General features: G+C 38.6%; 1 protein-coding gene across 1 annotated transcript; it reads left to right on the top strand.

Annotated features, from left to right (window-relative positions):
* Nucleotides 1-684: 684 nt before the first annotated feature.
* On the top strand, nt 685-15,745 carry thbs4b (thrombospondin 4b). The gene is made up of 22 exons (XM_073823866.1): nt 685-924; nt 2,408-2,605; nt 2,685-2,968; nt 3,087-3,189; nt 5,506-5,588; nt 5,696-5,747; nt 6,002-6,153; nt 6,301-6,438; nt 6,577-6,654; nt 6,768-6,920; nt 8,814-8,918; nt 9,004-9,111; nt 9,197-9,356; nt 9,462-9,580; nt 12,504-12,556; nt 12,649-12,842; nt 13,102-13,280; nt 13,368-13,416; nt 14,509-14,705; nt 14,788-14,960; nt 15,059-15,198; nt 15,272-15,745. The coding sequence occupies exons 1-22, from the start codon at nt 849-851 to the stop codon at nt 15,328-15,330; spliced, it is 2,853 nt and encodes a 950-aa protein (XP_073679967.1). The 5' UTR covers nt 685-848; the 3' UTR covers nt 15,331-15,745.
* The last annotated feature ends 2,055 nt before the right edge of the window (nt 15,746-17,800 follow it).

Genomic DNA, 17,800 nt, shown 5'->3' with positions numbered 1-17,800 from the left:
GGTAGTCGCTAGGGCGTTGCTGGGGCATTGTGGGAGGTTTCTGGGTCATTTCTAGGATGTTTTTGGAGTGTTGTGGGTAACAAATCAGTAGTTACTGAGGTGTTGTGGAACACATGTGCAACTCATAGCCTCATACATGTTTCTTTGCCGTTTGTTATGTTCTACTTTGAATGTTATTAAGCTGCCACTGAGTTGAAAAATGAAAAAATTGGTCCCAATTGCTGCTGTATCATTAAAAGGCTGTTACCATTTGCCTGCTTCCCATGTGTATCTGACTTTTTAATTTATTTTTTTTATTACAGAATCCTTTGTGCAGGATTCAGACCTTCATGGAACATTCGCAACCCTCCATCCAGTTATCTTTAAACAATTCCCCAGCGATCCACCCCGCCAGACGTATTTTACAGCACTTGACAGTCAAAATGACAGGAAAGTATGTGAAAACCTGAGAAAGAAAGAATGGATGGAGGGAAAGGGAGCACGGAGAGAAGGATGTGGAACAAATGGAACCTCATAAAAGGTACCAATAAGAGCCAGGCCCGCCAATTATACGGCACCGCTCTTTGCTCCGCCTCCCCCTCAGCATGGGGGCGTCTGTTAGACTCATAACTCCGCCCACCACAGCTGCTGCGGAGTTGATAGACAGCCTGTTACCTCAACCCAACACACACACACATCATTAAAACCCGAAGGCACACAGACCTCACTCTTTTCTTCACAGACCTTCTCTATAAAACTCACATACAAGACACCGAAGCCAAAAGACACAAAGGAATCCAAGATCAGCTCTCATAAGACTTTTCTCTCACACACTCCTTCTGTGGGGTGGCAGAAGGTTGTGATAGAGGATGACCGGCACGATGCATCTCCTCACGGCCGTTTCTCTGATCTTGACTCTCAGCTCAGCAAGCCCACAATCAACCGGTGAGCACATGAAGTTTCTTTAATAGGTTAAATGTTTCTTTAATTCATGACTAGTTAACTTGCTTTGTTTAACTCATTTTACTCTACTTTTATTCACATTCTTGCACTTTTTCTCATCGTTTTTCCTTGTAAAATCTCACACTGAGTCGTATATCTCAGTCTAAAGGGTCTGATTTCTTCTGTAATGGCTTGTTTCTTTGATCTTCTTTGCCTGTGTCCCACTTTTTCCTCTCATTTTCTTTTTGGTTTGTCAATTTATACAATGTGGATGTGTTTATCACAAAACATCAGGCTCCAATTTAGATTTTTGGTAACTGCCTCTGTATGAGAGAGAGAGAGTTATAGTGTGTGAGTGTGTGAACGGTAGTTCACTCTGAGCTATAGAAGTCATAATGTCTTTAGCAGCTAGGATGAGACTGCATTATTTTATTGAATCCGAAAGGCGGACACATAATACTTTAAAAAAAACAAACAAAGAGTACTTCCACCTACATAGACCATAAACGTCAATGTAATATTTACTTCAAGACGTGTGACAGAGAATGTTTGAACATCAAAATGACATATAATACATAAAGTCAAATCACACATGTTGGCAATCAGAGCCAGCATGTAAATATTTCAGCAGCATGCCATCTGTGAACAGAAATGATGCTTTTGAGCAACAAACAGCTCTTTGTAATGTTCAAACTGTACTCGTACTTCACAAGAAAATGAAGATAAACACAAAGCACAACAATAGCCTTGGTTTTTGTGGTCATTTTGCTTAGCTGTACTGATGTGCTGATTGCTCAGGCATGAAAATAAGAGTCAGATCATGTCTTTCGGTTAACATATTGGGGGAAGACGTCATCCCTGAGTCATTAACATTTTTTCATACGACATTATGTTTGCCTGTTCGGCCAATGGCGCGCTTCCATCGGCCATAACAACCAACATCTGTATTTGACATCCGGCGGTGACACCGCAGCGGCTGTCCGTTCACCTGGTTTCCATGAAGTTTTCCAGTGAAAATGTTCAGTGGACAAGATCCAGTTCAATCCCAGTCAGTCTCAGTTACACAAACTAAGACCAGTTAACAGAAGTTTCTGTTTAAAACCTCAAGATATTAATCTGAAATTCGAGGCTTTTCTGCTTATTCTGGAACATGACGAAACAGGAATTTCTAGGTTTGTTAAATGCTGCTCACCAAAATGTATGCCACTCATCAAGTTTTACAGTCTAGGTTACAGTCAAGCTTTAAAAAAAACAACTAATTCTTGCCATTTGCAAACTTCAAAGAGCTACGAATCCCCAAATGTTTATTTGGTCATGGAGCCGGCTAAATAAACAGGAACAGTATTTACAGTCTAATAGAAATTACATCAACCTGGGCATCACTCCCAGCATGCATTAGCCTGGGAAACAACTACATGTTTGTGAGCGGTATACTTTTGTGTGTGAGTTACACTTATATAACCTTTAAATAACATTTTCCCTGCAGTGTATAACCTCTTAACATCACCGGACTGCCTACCGGATCTGCTGCACGGAGGTTTGGCAGAGCAGGGAGTAACAGAACTCTTTATTCTCGCAACGTTCCGTCTCCAGCCTCGAACCGGAAACACCATATTCAGCCTGTACAATCCGCGAGACAACAGCAAGTACTTTGAGTTTTCTGTGCTTGGGAAACTCAACAAAGGTATGTAAACTTTTTAAACCTTCTAAAACAAGCTCTAGAAAAGACAGAAATACGTAGTTAAATGCATTTCTCTCTATAGCTACTTTACGATACCTGCGCAGAGATGGTAGGATGAGTACGGTCACCTTCAACAACCTCAAACTGGCTGATGGTGAGAAGCATCGGCTGCTCTTCCATCTAAAGGGACTGGAGGTGGGCCAACCGGGGGGCTTCCCGCACAACCAGGGGGTGTTACCGGTGCCTGGGGTGGAGCTCCACCTGGACTGCAGGCTGGTGGAGACGCTGAGAGATTTACCAGCTGTGTTTAACGGCCTAAGCAATCACCAGGGAGTGGACCTCAAAACCATGCAGGGGAAAGCACAAGTATACAAACATAGTTAATAGATACACACAAACATGATGAGAGATATATTTGGAGGGTTTCCGTACTAATGCACTAACATAAACTTGCCATTGTGCTCTTTCTGTGCTGATTGGCAAGGAGGAGTTGGAGGAGCTCAAACTGGCATATGGTGATTCAATGGAAAATGTTGCATCGCTGCAGGACTGCCACACTCATCAGAGCGACTCCGTACAGGCTTTGGGTAATTTTTACATTTTTTGAAAAAAACACGAGTGGTGCATGTGCAGAATCTGACAGAACAATGCTAGAGTGTTATTAGTTGTTACCAGGGTGTTGCTAAGATGTTCTGATTGCTACAGATAGGAATTTGCTACAAATAAAACATTTTTCCACTGGCATCAGCAAATGTTTTCCATCCAAGATGACAGTCATGCTGAAAGCACTAAATAAGCTTAATTACTAGGTCTGGGTAAAAAAAAAATAGGTTTCTCAATTTTCAAGAAACGACAGCAATTCCTAAAGAATTTGCAGATAATTTACTCACCCCCTTTAGGAATGTTATATACACTCTTAAAAATAAAGGTGCTTTAAATGGTTCTTCACAGGCGATGCCACAGAAGAACCATTTTTGATTCCACAAAGAACCATTCAGTCAAAGGTTCTTTAAAGAACCAGCTCTTTCTTACCTTCTTATAATCTAAAGAACCTTATTTCGCCACAAAGAACCTTTTGTGAAACAGAAAGGTTCTTCAGATGTTAAAGGTTCTCTATGGAACCATTTAGACAAAAAAAGGTTCTTCTACGGCATCATGAAGCACCTTTATTTTTAAGAGTGTAGTGGACTTCTATGGTGCCTGCAAGTTTGATCTATCGAAATGCAGTTTAAAGTTTTTAAATGATCCAAGGCAAGAAAGAAGGGTCTAATTCAACCCTACATCGCTGCAAAAGTACTGACCCAGTGTTTACAAAGGGAATGTGCAAAGAAGGTCAAACACCCTTTACAAAAAAAAGGTAAAACAGCGATGTAGGTGGAAGGTTGAAGTTGAGGGAGAAAATAAGATGGGAGTTTTTTTGACATACCCTAACTGTACTGAAGCAAAGTACACATGTACCCATGCACATCGCAGAGCTAGACAAGACAAGCATTTGAGCTTAAAAAGTACATAAATTGTATTTTTTTTTTTTATAACCGATCGTTTTGCTAGATAAGACCCTTCTTCTTCATCTGGGATCATTTAGAGTGCTCTGAAGCTGTATTTAAACTGCATTTTGGAAGTTCAAACTCGTGGGCACCATAGAAGTCAACTAAATGGAGAAAAATCCTGAAATGTTTTCCTCAAGAATCAATTTCGTTACAGCTGAAGAAAGAAAGACATGAAATAAATAGTCAATAGCGTTTTGTTTTTACCACAGCCAGTGAGCTCGGGAAAGCCCTATTTGATAGTGTATGACAGCCACAATCTCATCCATATCGCAATAAAACACAGAATTCAGTCTAGAATTCAAACAGTTCCGTTGCGTTTTGTGGTCTGCACCGACTCGCACATATGACTTCTTTCGCCCCAACGGAAAGCATATTTACACTGAATCATTTCCTATCCTCTATAGTGCACTATGGCCATTCACCATACAGAAAATACAAATTCTGTGAACAAGTGACCGATTTCAGCATCAGCGTGTATTTATAGCGTAGGGGGCGTGGCGCTTTCGAATTCTAGAGAGCATCTGATTGGACAGAAAGTCATTTTGGCGCTGTAAGTTTTTAATGCTTATATCTTCTAAATGCGAATTTTGTCATTGTTTTGGAGCACACTAGCTTGTAGGCTAACATATTATATTAAAAGCCAAAATCACTTCACTTCACTTCACTTTTGATTTCATGGGGACTTGAAAAAAATCGACCAGTCAAGCTGTTTTCTGTTATTGGAACACTGTGGCACGTCCTATTCAATCACTTGCAATAAGCTTTGTTATTTTTTACATGGAACTTTTTACATAAATAAACGCTGTTTTGGCGCTGTTTAATGTGTTGTGACAGATCGCAAAAGTTAACTTAATACCAATTTTAGCACAAAATAAACATGAATAAACACCCAAAGGTATGTTAAAAGAAAGAGTAGAACTTACCGAAATCCATATCATGTCTCTTGTATCGCTCAATCCGTGTTTCAACCGCAGAAAGACGTCAATTACAGCTTGTAAACAATGTAACCTAACATCATATTTACCGCAGAAAAAACATATTCGGTGAGCGAAGTCATTAGTCAGCTAGAAAAACGAACGCTAAATGTATATTTTAGTATATAGTTTAGAGTTTTAATACCTTGAGAAAATTTGCCATGTACCTGATATCCAAAAGAATTAATAACGAATCGAAATCGAATCCCAAGCTTGTGAATCAAAATCGAATCGAATTGTGTTAAAACCCAGTCCTATTAATTACTATGTGCACATTTGAGGAATAAAGTCCAAAAGAAGAGATAAAAAAAGAGAGAACTTGTCAATAAATTGTTTACCTGCTTAAATGATAAGACTAGTGTTTTTGTTGTTTATAAAGGGCTTAACACGAAACAGCTTACAAATCAGATGCTGGAGCTGACAAAGGTTATTAACGAGCTAAAAGATGTTCTTATCCAGCAGGTAAAACCTTCCTATCAATTACCTTTTTGTACCCTTTTGTTTAATGTTCTTAATTTCCACCATCCCTTATTTACCCAGATTTTTTGTGTTCGCACGCATGTTTACAGGTGAAGGAAACTTCTTTCCTCAGAAACACCATCTCTGAGTGCCAGGCCTGTGGTAAGACATTATGATGAGCAAGACATGCGTGATATGCACAAGTTTGTTGATGCAGATATCCAGATAAGAAACCCAAACAGTGTCCACAAATACCCATGGCAACATGTGACAAACGAATACCCCAGTCATGACTTCAAAGTCACCAAAGCTGAAGCAGATTTGAAGCAGGAGTGCAATCATTGAGAGTTCAATTACAGACTTATCATGAATGCTTCAAACCACACCATAAATGCTAAATATGAGGTTAATTCTAGGGCTGGCCGGAACGGAGGTGGTGAAACCAAAGTGCACTCCTGGAGTGTGTTTCCGTGATGACATGTGTATAGAAACAGCCGACGGGGTGGATTGCGGTCCATGCCCTGATGGATACACCGGAGATGGATACAGCTGTGATGATGTTGATGAGGTACGTGTTCAAGCTGATCTTCATGGTCAAATTGGCAGTTTTTTTATTGTGATAGGATGGTATAGAGTTGAGTATAGACCATGAGCCAGAATTCAAACTCAGGGGTTGAATGAATGTCATTGCCATGCATGTTTGTGTCTATTGCAGTGCCAGTTTAATCCCTGCTTCCCTGGTGTGAGGTGTGTGAACATGGCTCCAGGTTTCCGCTGTGAGGCATGTCCTCTTGGATTCACTGGCAAACCAGTGGAGGGTGTTGGCGTGGCTTATGCACAAACGCACAAGCAGGTACGTCACCGTCAGAGTTATCCCCAGCACCACTGTGTACCATACCAAAAACTACCATTTGCCATTGATGTTTTGATGCACATCCAATGGTTACCAAACTGAAAAAGTCATTTATCTCCTAATAAATGTTTTCTTTAGGTGTGTGATGATATCGATGAGTGTAAAGGACCTGATAATGGAGGATGCACACCTAACTCCGTCTGTGTGAACTCTGTGGTGAGTATTGCCATGTTTACAATGCATATCTATGATACAAAGTGCCTTTATATGTCACTCAGACATGCAAAGCACCAGAAAAGTATCTCAAAAAGTGTGTTTTTTGTCTACAGGGATCATATCAATGTGGCCGGTGTAAGACTGGATTCACAGGTGACCAGATCAGAGGGTGTAAGCCAGAGAAAAGCTGCGGAAACCGCCTTAAGAACCCTTGCGACCCCAATGCGCAGTGCATAGAGGAGAGAGATGGCACCATCACATGCCAGGTACCCATTCACATATATATGGGTCATTCTACAGAATTGGTCCAAAGTCAGAGTTGGAAAAATGTCTTTTTCCAAAACAACTGTATGTATGCAAACTAAAATATCCAAGCTACACATTTCTAGTAATTGTGCAGTTCAGAAAGTTTTAAAATATTTGTCCTCCCCCCAAACTTGTCACTATTGAAACACATTAATAGTAATTTAATTAGAAGCATCATATTGACCTATTAAGATTTTGCTTACATCTACATGGTAAATTATATTTTTTGCTATTTTATTATAACTTTTAGCAGAGTTAAATCAATAATTATAATTTTAACAATATTTCAAGTGTGATTTATGAGATTTGTTGTACTTTTAATCCAATTTTTCTTTGTAAAAGGCAAAAAGTTGATCATACTGATTGCAAAGTTAAGGACTCAGTTTGAAAATACAGTATGTCACAAAAGTGAGTACACCCCTCGCATTTCAGACCATAGGACATGGTTCCAGTAATTCATGCTCTTGGACAGGTTGTCTTCAGTCTTGTGAGCCAGCTTCAGATGAGGCTTCCTTCTAGGACGACGCCTATGCAAAACGATGTTGCAGTGTGCGGCTTATGGTCTGAGCACTGACAAGCTGACCTTCTACTTCTGCTACTTTTGGCAGCACTCATTCATCTGTTTTTTAAAGCCAGGTTCTGCACCTGACACAGAACGAGTGCTCAACTTCGTTGATCGACCCTTGCAAGCCCTGTTCCAAATGGAACCCATCTTGGAAAACCTCTGTATGACCCTGACCACTGTAGTGTAACTTTCAGGGTGTTACTGACTCTCTAATAGCCTTGGCCATCTTTGTGGAGAGCAACAATTCTAATTCTCAAATCCTCAGAGAGTTCTTTGCCATAAGATGCCATGTTGAACATCCAGTGGTCAGTATGAGAGAACTGTAATTAAAGCACCTCATTTTAACTGCTCGAATACAAGATACACAACTTTGTATGGTCCTGTCAACCAGACAAAAACATAAACATGATGAACAGGACATGTGGCTTTGCATGGTTCAGCAACATACTGCTGTTATCACTTAGGGTGTACTCACTTTTGTTGGCAGCTATTTTGACAATAATGGCTGTATGTTGAGTAATATTCAAGGGACAATAAATCTATACTGCTATACAAGCTCCACATTGACTACTCAAAATATAAAATAAATCCAAGTTTTATTTCTATAGTATTGTCCCTTGAGAAGATATACTAAAATAGTTGCTGAAATGTGAGGGATGTACTCACTTTTGTGAGATACTGTACATGGATAATTCAGCATACTTTATTTTTGACAAAACATCTCATGTTTCGGTAGTGACTGCACATTTTTGGTAGTGACAGTAATTCTGTTTATTTCCCCCAAATAAAGGATTATGTTTGCTTTTGTCACTAGCAAAACGATGATGAAATGTCTCTGTCGTGACTCTTTCGGTAATGACAATTTTAGATACTTTTGCACTTAGCACATGGTTAGCTGGCACAGTTCAGAACAGTGGTATACATATAAAAACTAAATTTTATGAAATAACTCCCAAAAAAGTGTGCTTAATGGAAAAAATGGAAAAAAAAATACTACAAATATTTCAATATAATTTTCATAAGTTGCAATTTAGGGGTTAAGTTTCGGGACAGCCACCTCCCAATTGAAAGTACTGAATAAATTATGATTTTTATATATATTAAGCTTACTGATATTTGAAATATTATTGTGGGTTTCAGTAGAAAGTAGAAGAATCTTTTTAAACATCTAAGATTTGATTACTTAAATGCTTTTTTTGCTTGTGGGACAGCAGTTAGCACCAATTCTGTAGAATGACCCTTATAGGAAATGCTATGGGCAAATGCTAAGGCCGTGTTTGTCTCCTAGTGTGGCATTGGATGGGCTGGAAACGGTTATCTCTGCGGTAAAGACACTGACATCGACGGGTACCCCGATGAGAAGCTGCGCTGCCGAGACCCAACCTGCAGAAAGGTAACTATGGCAACAATGCAATCGATATTGACTTGCTTAGGGCTGTCTCCAGGAGAACTGATTCATATTGTTTCCTCATTATCAGGATAACTGTGTTACCGTTCCAAACTCGGGACAAGAAGACGCAGATGGCGACGGGAAAGGAGATGCGTGTGACCCAGATGCAGATGGAGATGGAATACTGAATGAGCAGGTAAATGCACGCACTGGTGGCGTGGCTATTTATATGCACTGCAGAAAGTCACACTGAATCTCCTGTGTATATGTATGCATTTTAGGATAACTGCTGGCTGACGCCCAATATAAATCAACTGAACAGTGATAAGGACAGCCATGGCGATGCATGTGACAACTGTATCCGAGTGGATAACCCAGACCAGAGAGACACAGATTCCGACGGCCTCGGAGATGCATGCGATGACGACATGGATGGAGATGGTAAAAACTGAAGTCTTGATGCTTGGGTTCAAACAAAAGATTTGTCTTTGTCTTTCTGGCGCTGAGTCATTCCCATTTTGGGTGTCTGTTTTTATTGATTGCCAGGGCTGAAAAACTTCCTGGATAACTGCCAGCGAGTGAAAAATCGTGACCAGCTGGATCGTGATGGGGATGGGGTGGGAGACGCATGTGATAGTTGTCCTGACATCCCCAATCCAAATCAGGTACGAGATTTGCATACAAGTACTGTACTTGTACATACAGTGCCTTGCGAAATTATTCATACCCCTTCATTTTTTTCACATTTTGTTATGTTGCTGCCTTATGTTAAACTACTTTAAATAATTTTTTTCCCACATCAATCTACACTCTCTGCTCCATAATGGAAAAGCAAAATATAGGTTTTTAACATTTGTGCAAATGTATTAAAAATAAAAAACTGAAAAGATCCCGTTGCATAAGTATTCATACCCTTTTTCTGGGACACTCGAAATTTAGCTCAGGAGCATTCATATTGCTTCTAGATGTTACTACACTTCGAGTGGAGTTAAACTGTGGCAAATTCATTTGAATGAGTATGATTTAGAAAGGCACACACCTCTCAGAACAGCTAACCGCTGAAAATGCATATCAGAGCAAAAACCAAGTCCTGAGGTCAAGATAACTGCCTGTAGAGCTCAGTGACAGACTTGCGTTAAGGCAATGATCTAGAGAAGAGTTCAGAAAAAAATCAGCTGCATTGAAGGTTCACAGAAGCATTATCCATAATGGAAGACGATTGGAACAACAAGGACTCTAGAAAATGTCTGCCAGCCCCCATCCAAGCTGACAGAGCTTGAGATGTGAAAAGGTGAGGCAAAGAATGGCAGATAATTGTCAAATGCAGATGTGCAAAGCTTGTCACATCATACCCAAAAAGACTTGAGGCTGTAAAGCTGCTTCAACTATGTACTGAGTTAAGGGTATGAATACTTATGCAATGTACTTATTTCAGTGTTTTATTTTTAATAAATTTGTAAAATTTGCAAATCTGGTTTTTGCTTTGTCATTATTATGGTGTATGGAGTGTAAATTGATGTAGGGAAAAACTAATTTAAAGCAGTTTAACCCTCTGGGGTTCTTCGGTCACTTTTGACCGGAATTTTTTAAATAAAAAAATTTTAAAAATCGTAGCTTCATCGGAATGGTATGAAACCTGGTGACTTTTATGGTACTTGGTATATGAACACACAAAAAAATTGGGGACAGGATTGGAAAAGTCTAAGTGGTCGTAAAAAAAATAGTCACACTCGGGGTCTTCGGGTCAAAATGACCGGCCATTGGAAATGAATGGGAAATTGGCAAAAATATGAAAATACAGAGTTTTTTTGTGCATACAATCTACAAATCAGCCACAATCCAGAAAAAAAGCACACAACTGTGAAGGGGTGACTCTCTAAAACATCAAGAGTGCAAAACACTACAATACACTCACACACACACACACACTTATACACACAAAAACACACGCACACACAAATGAATGTGTGTCATTTCAAAAGCTAATTTTGGGAAATGTGTGAAATAGAGGCAATCAATGTAAGAAATAAAGCACACAGCAATGAAAGCATGAGACTGTAAGCCATCAGAGTTCCAAAATAGACACACACACACACACACACACACACACACACACACACACACACACACACACACACACACACACAGGGAAATATGAGATTGGTGAGACTGTAACAGAGGAATGTGAGACTATGAATCAAATAAAAGGGAGACATTGGATCCAAAATCCAAAAGTCACACACCATGTCACACACACACACACACACACACACACACACACACACGGAAAAAAGATTTCAAAACAAGCATCATTTGCTCAAAGTGCTATATGGAGACACTCTGTTGTGATTTGTCACAACCTGATCTGTAATCACAATTAGTATGTAAATAATATGTAATTATAGTTAGAATGATATTTAAAACAAACTTTTTTTTCCTCTATTTTTTTATTTACTATTTGACAATTGTTATACTTTTCTGTTATTTTAGATTTATGTTCATAATTGCTGTTGCCTTTTGAATAAGAGTTACTGTTCATTGAATATGTAAAAAAAGAATGCACATAAAATGTAAATAGGGTTAGGATGATATTTAAAATATTTTTATTTCTCTATTTTCCATTTAATGTTTGATAATTATACTTTTGCTGTTATTTTGTTGCCCATGCTGTTGCTGTTCATAATTCCTGTGCTAAATAAGAGTTATTGTTTATTGAATTTTACAAAAAATTATTTAAATCAAAATGTTCATTATAAAAAGGTTACAAAATAAAAAAAAATAGTATGACTGAAAGAACGGCATTTTTATTCAGTTAGAATTAAAACAATGGGTAACAAAATGCTTTCCATTGTTTCTCTTTCTAATGCAATGTTCTGGTTTGACTGTATTATAAAGTAAAACTGGCACTTCAAATTACCAGTTAAACCAATCAAACAAACAAAAAACTTGGCAAATAATAAAAAAATAGTCTTTGATAATCTAATTTTATATAATAAAATCCACAACCTGAAAAGGCATTGGCAAATATGTGCAAAAACAACTAGAATTCACAAATCCTTCTATAGAGAGCATTACATCCATCTAGTGGTTAAAATAGGATATTGCCTGGTAATTATGCTCACTACGCCACCAGATGGCACAAATCCGACTTCAAAAAATTATTTTCTATAGGCCAGGTATCTACTTTAAACTAAAATACAGCATTAATTAAAAAAGAATAAAAATTATATATATTAAAAAAAATTATATTATATTCAATGGCAAAAAATAGATCGTAATTGTAGCATAAATATTAATTATTATCATAAAATTCTGTCAAAACACGACAGAAAAAAAGAAAAAATATTATTGAACAAAAATACATTTGATTGATTTTACTGAAAAAAAGGAAATAATGATTTCAGGGCTCCGGTCACTTTTGACCGTGAGGGCCCTGAGTGTGACTGGTCGGGGAAGAACCCCAGAGGGTTAACATAATGCTGCAACAAAACGTGACAAAAATTAAGGGGTATGAATAATTTTGCAAGGCACTGTATGCTGTGCTTTTGTACTATAATTCATATTTGGATTCAATCCTCTTCTCCCCAGTCTGACATTGACAATGATCTTGTTGGAGATTCCTGCGACACAAATCAAGATAGGTATGCAAAGGTCCATCACTCATGCAACAGAAATAGAGTTTCTGCAAAATTTCTGCAAGCACTTTTGTGATATCATTTCTTGTATCTTTCAGCGATGGTGATGGCCACCAAGATAGCAAAGACAACTGCCCGCTGGTAATCAACAGCTCTCAGCTGGACACAGATAAAGACGGACTGGGAGACGAATGTGACGATGATGATGACAATGACGGTATTCCCGACACGCTGCCACCTGGACCAGATAACTGCCGTCTGGTGCCCAACCCTGACCAAATAGATGACAACAGTGAGTAATCCTTAAATAGTCACAGTGTGTACTGTACGTTTTTCTGTGATCAAATACTCACCTTGTTTTGCTTCTTTGGAACAAAACGTGAAAAGCTGAATGTGTCTAGAATGAAAATGAAAATGAAGAGTGACTGTCAAACTCAGTATAAATAGCTGACATATGACTTGGCACTGCATTCCAAGTTTCTACAGCCATATGATAGTATTTTTCATTGCAGTGAACATACAATGAATCATCCCTGTTTATTTCTCCACAGATGATGGAGTGGGCGACATATGCGAATCTGACTTTGACCAAGACAAGGTGATCGACCGGATCGATAACTGTCCTGAAAATGCAGAGATCACGCTGACAGACTTCAGAGCCTATCAGACGGTTGTACTTGACCCAGAGGGTGATGCTCAGATTGACCCCAACTGGGTGGTTCTTAACCAGGTGACAGATTAGCAATAGATATACAGACTTTTATAATGCTGGGCTTGAGACGTACAATTCTAATAAATCCCTTGCCTTGTTTTAAAGGGAATGGAGATTGTCCAGACTATGAATAGTGACCCTGGTCTCGCGGTTGGTGAGTGGATGCATATTTCTCCATCATGGTTAATGACGTACAGTTGAAGTCAAAAGTTTACATACACCTTGCAGAATCTGCAAAATGCTCATTATTTTAGCCAAATAAGAGGGATCATACAATTTAGTACTGACTAAAATAAAATATCTCACATAAAAGACGTTTCCATATAGTCCATGAGAGAAAACAATAGTTTTAGAATTTATATAAATTACCCTGTTCAAAAGTTTACATACACTTGATTCTTAATACTGTGTTGTTACCTGAATGATCCACAGCTGTGTTTTTTGTTTAGGGGTAGTTGTTCATGAGTCACTTGTTTGTTCTGAACAGTTAAACTGCTCGCTGTTTTTCAGAAAATTCCTTCAGGTTGTACAGATTCTTTGTTTTTGTTTTTTTGTTTTTTAGCATGTGTGTATTTGAACCCTTTCCAACAATGACTGTATGGTTTTGAGATCTATCTTTTCACACTGAGGACAACTGAGGGACTCATATGCAACTATTACATAAGGTTCAAATGCTCACTGATGCTCCAGAAAAAGAAAAAACAACACACAATGCATTAAGCTTTTGAACAGAATGAGGATTTGTACATTTTTCTTACTTTGCCTAAATATTATATTTTTTCATTTAGTACTGCCCTTTAGAAGTCCATGTTAGAACTGCCCATGTTCTCCAGAAGACAAAATAAGTTAAATTTACCCTGATCTTTAAATTCTTAGTGCATCTTTTTTTTTCTTCTGAAGCATCAGTGAATAGTTGCATCCGAGTCTCTCAGTTGTGAAAAGATGGATCTCAAAATCATACAGTCATTGTTGGAAAGGGTTCAAATACACAAAAATGCTGAAAAACCAAAGAATTTGTGGGACTAGGTTTTTCTAAAGAACAGCAGGCAGTTTAACTATTCAGGAGAAACAAGGAACTCATCAACTATTACAAACAAAAAAACACAGCTGTGGCTCATTCAGGTAATAACACAGTATTAAGTGTATGTAAACTTTTGAACGGGGTCATTTTTATAAATCCACTTCTGGACTTAAGCTGTATTAAGTTATTTCTATGGATGATGGCATTTCCCTTTCCGACGACCAGGTTACACTGCATTCAGCGGTGTTGATTTCGAGGGAACGTTCCATGTGAATACGGTGACTGATGACGACTATGCCGGCTTCATCTTTGGCTACCAAGACTCTTCTAGTTTCTACGTGGTGATGTGGAAGCAAACGGAGCAGACGTACTGGCAGGCCACGCCCTTCAGAGCCGTAGCTGAACCTGGCATTCAACTGAAGGTAGCTCATGTCCAAATGTCTAACTTTGTGAGAAAGTCTTGAATGGAATTAACAGAACTCTATCTTTGTGTCTTGCTCCTAGGCAGTGAAGTCCCAGACTGGTCCAGGTGAGCATCTGAGGAACTCTCTCTGGCATACTGGTGACACTAATGATCAAGTGCGTCTCCTGTGGAAGGATCCAAGAAATGTTGGATGGAAGGATAAGGTATCGTACCGCTGGTACCTGCAGCACCGCCCACAAGTCGGATACATCAGGTGAGCCAATCACCTTCAAGTTTGAAGTCAAGCAAGCCGTTGCTTGAGAAAGAAAAGTGTGTTAAAAATCAAAATGATACAGTAGAGACTGTTTTCAGGGTTCGTTTCTACGAGGGATCAGAGCTGGTGGCAGATTCTGGTGTGACAATTGATACCACAATGAGAGGAGGAAGACTGGGAGTGTTCTGCTTCTCTCAAGAGAACATCATCTGGTCAAATTTGAAGTACCGCTGCAATGGTGAGAACACAAACCTAGACAAGAATTTATAATGTTATAAAATATGTTTCATATAAATAAATCTCTTTTCCAGACACCATTCCAGAGGACTTCCAGGAGTTCAGTACACAACATGGCATGGATCCTCTGTAAATAATTCCCAAAATGCTATGTTTATACCTGCACACAATTACATTGTGTGTCTCTGAAAGTGTAAAACACATTTGTACACAATGTGTGTGTGTGTAGAATTGGGATACGTGTATACACAATGTGTATGCCATTTTTTTTAAATCAACTTTTTTTGAAACTCTGGTCAGAAAACTTCAATTTAGCTACATCATATAACATTTAGATTAAGAGTTGGACAGTATTTCCTGTTATAAGTCAGTTAAAGTTACAGTTATCAGCTGCCTGCATAGAATGCAGGTAGATTTGCATTGAGTCATTGTAAGGAAGACATTTACAATGGATGACACATATTACGATAAAAGATAAGAAACCTTTTTGGAGTCTCTCATTCCTATTTGGCTGGAATAAAAGAATCTTTTCAAGAGATGTGACAACATTTTACGTCAATCTGTCCTATGTATGACTGTACTTCCATCTGACTAAGATTTGTATGGTCTGTTTCAAAATAACCAGCTTATCTTCTAATGTAGCATCCCAAATGATCTGAAATTGGGAGACTTGATTCACAATTGACAAATTAATGAAATATCGGTGTATTTAAAGTCTACATCTCTCAACATCCCTTTAGTTTAGTCATGCTTCATTGGAACAGCAATGCATTCTGATATAAAGATACTGTATATTTAAAAGATACATGTGATGCTACCTTAGAATTTATGTTTTTCATGTCCGCGGATTGAAGCGACCCCAATAACATGATATTTAGCCCCTGGAATGTGAATTTTACAAGGGGAACACAACAAAAATATGTGTATTTTACCCCCCGGAACAAGATTATTACCAGGGGACCCCCTGATTTGGCTAGCTTTTGAGTAGCAATTGGGCGTGTTTTGTTGTAAAAACCTGGCAACCCTGCTAAAAGGTATCTTAATTATGCTGGCTACCTATTGGAATATGAGAAACATATGATGGCTATGATGGCTTAAAATGTTAAAATGGCAGTTCAGTAGATTTTTGGGCCAGGGCTTGTGTTTGATGGGCATACAAGTATTTTATTAACACGAGAGGCTGTTTGCACTTAGAGTTAGTTAACAGCAAGAGTAAAGAGTCTCTCCTGCTGTTTTTGCTCTTAGCTCATGCAAGCCTCAGGAGTTCTAGCCTCTGTTCGCATTCCTACTGTATGTGGAAGCAGTTTTATTAGAGTGTTTAAAGGGGGAAGCAGCTTTTAAAATGTTCTACCATGACATGGTCAGCAGATGGCAGTACGTCCTTAACATTCACTGAGTGTTCCTGTGAGCTATTATTAGAACAGTCCGTTCTTTTTACTGTGTTCTCCCTTCTCTGCCTTACATCATGTCTCGGTTTCCCATCTGAATATTAATGTCTTTCAGACAATCACTCAGTCTGTTAACAAAACATAAAGCGGTTGATTATGAAATAGTTACACAACCACATGAATCTGACTTGAGAGATGGATCCGAAGTGAGAGGTGCTGTCAAATGCCACTTTACTCATTATGAATCACCCCGTAACCTTCACTGAGAGAGACTGAGGGAGAAACAGTGAGCACAGAAGGAGAAGGTGGTGTAGGAAGAGCCGAACCTGTGAATATCACTCCCCTGCAACACATAGCTTACACTACAACACATACACATATGGTACAATGGGGAAAAGGTTAGAAAGACAATTTTGGGGGATGGTAAATATTTTCTAAAAAACGTATATGTGACCCTGGATCACAAAACCAGTCTTAAGTAGCATGGGTATTTGTGGCAATTGCCAAAAACATTTTATGCAAAAAATCATTAGGATATTAAGTAAAGATCATTCAAATATATCAAAACTTAATTTTTGATTAGTAATATGCATTGCTAAGAACTTCATTTGGACAACTTTAAAGGCGATTTTCTCAATATTTAGATTTTTTGCACCATCAGATACCAGATTTTCAAATAGTTGAATCTCGACTAAATATTGTCACATCCTAACAAAACATACATCAATAGAAAGCTTATTTATTCAGCTTTTTTTGAGCAAAAAATTGACTAGTTTTGTGCAGGGGCGCCGCTAAGGGGGGGGGGGGGGGGGGGTAAGTTAGGATGATTCTAAGGGCCCATGCCCTTTAGGGGCCCCCAGAGATTTGCTTTGGTGTGGTAGGGGGGGGCCCAAACTCATTTTGTCATAGGGCCCAAAATTGCGAGCGGCGCCCCTGGTTTTGTGGTCCAGGGTCACGTATGTGGTTTCACTCATAAATAGACACTGTAGTGGTATCATAGTAGTGATTCTATCATTATGGTACTTATTACCACATTCATATTTACCTTTCACTCTAAGGTATTTAAACTAATATCATGGTATTATAGTCGTGTCCAAACAAATATGGTACCATATCCAAATATGATTTTGGACTGTTACTAGTTTTACAAGTGTTCTTACTTAGCCTTAGATTTTTTCTAAACATGTAGTGTTTCAGGTTTTCACCAACAGGATG

The sequence above is a fragment of the Garra rufa genome, chromosome 19 (genome assembly GCF_049309525.1).
Source record: "Garra rufa chromosome 19, GarRuf1.0, whole genome shotgun sequence".
Lineage (NCBI taxonomy): Eukaryota > Metazoa > Chordata > Actinopteri > Cypriniformes > Cyprinidae > Garra > Garra rufa.
This window is presented reverse-complemented; position numbering and strand designations above follow the sequence as displayed.